The following is a 7,055-nucleotide window of genomic DNA, read 5'->3' as shown; positions in this document are numbered from 1 at the left end:
TGCGTGCGTGCGTGCGTGCGTGTGTGTGTGTGTGTAAAGGTGTGTAGATGCGCGTGCATAGTGCATATGTGTGTGCATATTAATACACACGCGCGCGCGCGCGCGCCCGCACGCACGCACACGCCACACACATACACACGCACACGCACACGCACACGCACACGCACACGCATACACACACACACACACATCTATACACACATGCACCTACACATCACAAGGAGGATTTCCAGTCATAAAATATTGTAGAGCTGACGAATCACGAGGTTCTTATCCTTGTGCAAATGCACACACACGCAATGAGATTTAATTCTAGTCGAAGTGTTATTTTTAAAATGCTTTTTTATCGAACTCAATACTCATTTTTCGATGAGTTATTTCAAATTTAATTAAAAAGCAAGTTTTTTCCAAATTTGCATAACTCAGCGAAAAATGATTGTATCGAGGTCAATCAAGAAGCACTTTAAAGATAACACTCCATACTTTCATGTGCATTTTGTCCCATTTGGCTGCGATTGATTCACGCCGTGCATCGCAAACTCGGATTTTTGATTATCAATTTTGCATTTTCTTATTTTGTCATCTGCCATTTTGAAAAAAATTACCGTTTATAATTCAAATATTCAAATATTCTTAAAATGGATATTTCAAGCTTTATTTTGCAATTTTATTCATATCTTTATCATGTTATGATTATTTAAAGTTTGATAAATTTTGCCTAAATTTTTAGTGTACCTACCTTTTTTGGGAGGAAGTGTATATATGTATATATGTTAAGTGAAAATGTTATATTGTTATATTTAAAAAAATTAATTATAATGTCTAGCTTGTGTTTTAACACAAATATATAAGATAGATCGGCCAAAGACAAGCGAAGGTAAAAATAACATGGAATCACTAAAAACTCAAAAATAAATATAAATAAATAATATATAACAATATATAATATATAATAATATATAAATAATAATATATAATATAAATAAATATATAATCTTAATAAATAGGTAGTTTAATGTCGAGAAGTTAAAATCAATACGTTTCGATTCACAGAGTCTTCTTCAGTTGAAGATATAAAAAGTCAATAAGTAAAATGCAAGTAAAAAATAAATACATAAAAATCCGGATATAATAAATTAATACTGAGGCGTTAAAATTAACTAACATAAAAAGAAAAATATATCAAAACTTAAAGCAATGGATCCTATACGAATATGTCGGTTCCAACTACCGCTGTGATGGTACGAGAGATTAAACGCATACATACTAATAACGCACGCAGTGGTTTCCTTATATCGAGCTTTTCCCTTTCTTTGTGTGGAATTGGGATCAATTGTCATTTGTGTCGCTGTTCTGGGAAGTCTTTTTTAGAGAAGCCTTCTCATCTCCGTGCCGTTTTCTATCGTATCGGAAACTTCGCCATCATTCAACTTCGTGTATGATATTCGAGTTTCCCTCCCCCCTTTTTTCCTTTTTTTCCTTTCGTAAAGTGATCGGTAAAAAAATTATTTATAATGTGTGTTTACATATCTATTAGTTCGTCAAGTATCGCAAAGTAAGAATTGTCCAAAAAAAAATTAACAACAAATATACAAGACACACATAATAAAATAAAAACGATTATTTTGATTTATCGAAAAAAGTTATCGAATCGTACGATAGACAGTGTCCATCAATCGGTGAGATTTGCAATTCAAAACAGTTAACAGTAGGTTTAGCATCGCTAACTTTGATTCTGTCCAAAAAGGAAAAAAGAAAAAAACTTTACGATAAGGCGGATTCTGCAATCCGGAGAGTTGCGTTTTATCAGAATTGCTGGGACGCGCTCGTGAATTCTTGCTTTAATGCGGATTCGCGTTTTTACGGGTTGCGCAATAAATCCAATGTCCAGCCGTCCGGATTTCGCGGATACGCAAAGTATCGGAAATGGAAAACCGATAAATAATGTCGAGTGCGAGATTAACACTGAGATACAGATTAAAACGCTTATAATCAAATCATTCGTTTTTGTTATCGATGTTTAGTTATCTAGACAAAATTACGAAACATTTGACACCTCGCAATTAAATTATATAATTGCTATACCGTAATATTTCATAACAATAAGTTCAATAGCTGTTGTTTTTTTCAGAATTTATAAGATAATTAATATTTGCAAGATTGAAAAAGCCACTCAACATAATTGTGCATAATTTTTTGCAATAATAATTACTATTTCTGTACTTATATTTTTATAATTTTACTATGTATTATTATAAAAATAATAAAAAATTTACTTACCGGAGTAGAGTATTTAAAGTAGTCTGTCTGATGATACAGCATTGCAAAAGAGGTGCTAAAATAGACGTCTCATCATGGAAAGGTTTTCCAAAACCTCTTCCGTGATCCAAATGTAACGTGAAACTATCGTTTCCAAAAATTCTAAACGTTTCGTAATGATGGCGGTCCATATTGCCCGTTAAAAAGTCGAAAACCGCCATGTCCATTAGATCAAGCAATCGTCGACCTTCATCATATGGTGGAATTTCTCTTACCAGAGAGCAGTAATCCGAATCTGCAATTTTGCAAAAAAAATTTATTAATCACAGATATTAAAATTTTCAAAATTAAGAAAATAAATATAAAAATAAATAATTGCAAAATATTTTAACTTTTATTATTTATATTTCACTCTTATTTATTTATTTATTTATATGTATTATATACCTATATATTATTAATCTTTAAAAATTAGATATATGCTTATCATTTCAAATAAAATGTATATAATTTTTATGGTAAAACATATAATTCACAAGAAAAAATGGAAAATTGTGAAGAATTAAAAATCTAATTAGTAAAAAAAAATAATGCTTATTATATTTGTTATATCAAAATAACAATTATTATTAATTAATGTTATAATTATCCAAATATTAATTACAAAGTAAAAATAATACTTAATACAATAAAATGCCATAGAAAAGATTTCAATAAATAGATAGTAATAAATAGTAATTATAATAATATAAGTAATAAGTAATATAATTAAATATTGATAATAAATTGTAATAATAAAAGTGAAATGCAAAAGAAGAAGATATTTACTTTAATAACTTTAATAATGTATAATATATATACTTAAATACACTATAATAATTTATAACTTTATTGCATAGTAGTATATAGTATATAAAAAGCGAAAATCTTATATTTTATTTAGAATTCAATCTTTAAAAAAAATTTGTGACATCTTCCTAAAAAAAAATTGTGTCTTACCATGTTCCCACTGGGCCTTCTTCCGTTTGTGATAACTTCTACGCCAAGGATGCCGCCAGGCCTTCCTAGCAGCGAAAGCCTTATCTGGCAAAAAGGCGGCAAAGCTACCCTCTAGGGTGTCAGGATTGCCACAAACAGCATGTGCCGTATCGCAATAGTAACTACATTTACCATGGAAGCACAGGTTGCCGGCCGGACTCACAAAGAACGTTTTAAGCAGCTCACCATCGGCAATCTGGTAAATTTCCGTTGTAACATTGAGAGTCCGACCGCTCACCGGCATTGCTCTGTGAAACCCTAAAAGCCTGCAAACCAAAAAACAAGATTTTTAAAAATTACAAGACTTTTAAAAATTTATTTTATAAAAAGAAATAAATAAACCCCGTCATATTTTAAATTTACAAAGATTTCTAAAAACAATACATCGAATTTTTTTTCAAAGTTTATAATTTTTTTTTTAGAAATTATAGAATGAGAAATCTTAAATAACCTTAAAGTTCGCCCCTCATTGTACTCGTATAATTATAAAATGAAAAAAATTAAACCATGTAAAAATTTGAAAAATATATAATGTCAGTTCTTCAACATAACGAGTATAAAAATAAAATATCTAAACATTTTAATTAAAGTATATAGAAGTTTTTATAATTGTAAAATATAAATATAATAAAAGATATGAAAAATATAAAGAATTACAAACTATTGAACTTCAGTCAATAATCCAATGTTCAGAAATTCAAGAGTTTTTGGATTACTGCTAATTTATATTGTGTATTCATAAGAAAGAACTGATAGCATCGTTATATATTTCTTTATTTTTAAAGCATTCAAAAATTTTATTTATATCCAATATTTTTAAAAATGGTATTGACCTTAAATATCGATTTCTTTAAATTGATTTTATTTGCTCCTTCAAACTATACAATTTATTTGAAAAACTTTTTGTTATAGCGCATACTTTTAGGAAAAATAATAGCTTGTATAACACTTTCCACTGCTCTACTCTGTATATACGTATGTATATATAGGGTGTCCCATTTTAATCGATCACCTCAAATATCTTTTGAATAGTGCATTTTAGGGAAAAATGTTTCACACAAAGTTTTGGGGCTTTGAGGGGGACATAAGATGATAACATTGATTCTGAGTGGCGCAAGGTCACGACAAGATCACTTTGAATTTTTTAAATAGATTTTTCATTACATATTCTTGTATTCACACCTCAAGAGCTTTCCAAAACGCTATAATAAAGTTATTTTTCAATAAATACTTTTGAAGTTATGAAGCTTGAAAGTTACAGTATCGTCGACATTAGCATTATCCAAGGTGTCCGATAGACGGACACCTCGAGCATATCTCGAGCATAACATACCTCGAAAGCTTTCCAAAACACTATTTCATTAAATATCTATCGAGTTAAAAGGCTTCAAAGTTACAATATTGTTGGCATTAGCAATCGATAATCGAGCTGCACATGTTACTCCATTCTTTTAAATTATTACTTTCATTTTTTTAGTAAAAATTGAAATAACGAAAATACGAGGAACAACCTCCAATCATCTTGAACTTGACAAATGTTGTCAAGGTGATGGCCCTGAACAACATTCAAAAAGTTTTAGCCGTTCGAACACCTTGGGTACCAATGCTAATGCCAACAATATTGTCATTTTAAAATGAAACACCCTGTATATAATATATTTTTTCAAGAATTTTTCGAATTATAAGTCTTGACAGTTACAATATGACAGATATTGTAATACTTTAATTATCCCACTTTGTATTTGTTTTTACGGATTTGAAAATTTCCAGAATAAAAGTAAAAATAATAACAGGATACAAACTTAATAATTTCATATTAAAAAAGAATTTGAAAAGTTACAGTTTTGTTATCAACTTACAGCGTCAATTCACAACAATATTTATATATAAGTTTTATATCTTGTACAATAATAAACTATATTATTGTATATATATATAATATTTATAGTATAAACAAAATATTCTTTAATAATAATAAAATGTGTAAGTAATTCTTCATTAACAATGAAACATTTAAAACTTGGAAACAAAAAGTTATAATAATAATTAATAAAATATGAATACTTATGTCTAGTTCTCAGACTCAGTCAAACAATGAATATCACATTAATAGAACTTCCATGACATAATGATACCAACTGAATTACTGTTGCTACAACGAGATATTAATTATGCGTACTGTTAGATTATATGTAGTCTTAATCGTTCATACTCTATTTACGTTCTTGAAGTAGACAGCTTTTGCTTGTTGCAATATGTATTTTGCAATAGATATTCTATAATGTTTTGTTGTACATTTATTTTGCTTATCGTAAGTTTAGAATTTGTAAGCCTAAATAATCATTCTCTAAATAGAATTAAAATTAACTACTAAAAAAGATACGATTTCAATATTAAAATTACCTTTTTTAATATAATATAATATAATAAAAATAAAAAATGACGCCAAGAATATGTGCTCTCTCTGTACAAAAGATTTGATGTATAACATTAGCATCAATTTGTTATAAGTAAAATTAAATATATAAAATCAAATATATATATATATATATCAAATATAATATAATATACAGGGTCCGCCAAAAGTTCGGAGCCATCTAAATATTATGGAAAATATAAGTTTTACAGAAAAGTGTTTCGGACAAAGGTTGTAAGATTTAAAAAGATATATCTAGCGCTCACATCCGTTTGATCTTGGGTGGCATCATTAAGGTCAAGGTAAGATTACTTTAAATTTTTTTAATAGAACCCCGTATTTTTCATTGCATATTCTTGTAGTTTATTTCGAGAACTTTCCAAAACACATAGATAAAATGTATTTTGATTAAGTAATAATATAAATCTTGAGTTATGAAGCTTGAAAGTTACAGTACCACCGGCATTGGCATTATTCAAAGTGTCCGCACAATGGCTGAAACCTTTTGAATGTTGTTTAGGATCATGATCTTGATAACATGTGTTAAGGCCATGATCATTGGAGATTGTTTCTTTTATTTTCATTTTCGAAAATTATTTTTATTTTTTGAAAAAAAAGAAACAACCTCCAATGATCATGACCTTGACACATTGTCAAGCTTATGATCCTGAATAACATTCAAAAGATTTTAGCCAGTGTTCGAACACCTTGAACATCATGCTAATGCCGGTGTTACTGTAACTTTTAAACCTTATAACTCGAGATTTACTTAACCAAAAAACATTTTAGCTATGTATTTTAGAAAGCTATCGAAATAAGCTACAAGAATATGCAAGTGAATATGCGAAAAGTGGGGGGCTCCACTTAAAAAATTTAAAGTGATCTTATCCTGTCTTTGGCAATGCCACCCAAAAGTCAAACGGATGTGATCACTAGATAAATCTTTTTAAACCCTATTTTTGTCTGAAATACTTTTCGGTAAAATTTATATTTTCCATGATATTTAGGTGGCTTCGAACTTTTGGTGAACCATATATATAGTCAAATATAATTATTGCATTTGTGTCTAACGTACAAAAATATACACACACACACACACACACGCACACACAAACGCACGCACGCACGCACGCACGCACGCACGCACGCACACACAACGCACGCACGCACGCACGCACGCACGCACGCACGCACGCACGCACGCACGCACGCACGCACGCACGCACGCACGCACGACGCACGCACGCACGCACGCAGCAGCACGCAGCAGCAGCAGCAGCAGCAGCAGCAGCAGCAGCAGCAGCAGCAGCAGCAGCAGCAGCAGCAGCAGCAGCAGCAGCAG

General features: G+C 30.3%; 1 protein-coding gene across 1 annotated transcript in view; it reads right to left on the bottom strand.

Moving 5' to 3' along the window:
* The window catches only part of LOC105459761 (extracellular serine/threonine protein kinase FAM20C-like), a gene marked incomplete at its 5' end in the record, with an annotated part of 25,506 nt that overhangs the window by 15,698 nt on the left and 2,753 nt on the right, over positions 1 to 7,055 (bottom strand). Inside the window, 2 exons of the mRNA XM_011706002.1 lie at positions 2,281 to 2,554; positions 3,259 to 3,563. Of these exons, the coding sequence (XP_011704304.1) occupies positions 2,281 to 2,554; positions 3,259 to 3,563 (579 nt within the window). The remainder of the gene's footprint in view (positions 1 to 2,280; positions 2,555 to 3,258; positions 3,564 to 7,055) is intronic.

Source organism: Wasmannia auropunctata, unplaced genomic scaffold (genome assembly GCF_000956235.1).
Source record: "Wasmannia auropunctata unplaced genomic scaffold, wasmannia.A_1.0 LD333906.1, whole genome shotgun sequence".
Classification (NCBI taxonomy): domain Eukaryota; kingdom Metazoa; phylum Arthropoda; class Insecta; order Hymenoptera; family Formicidae; genus Wasmannia; species Wasmannia auropunctata.
The sequence above is the reverse complement of the archived record's forward strand: the minus strand, read 5'-3'. Positions and strand labels throughout refer to the sequence as shown.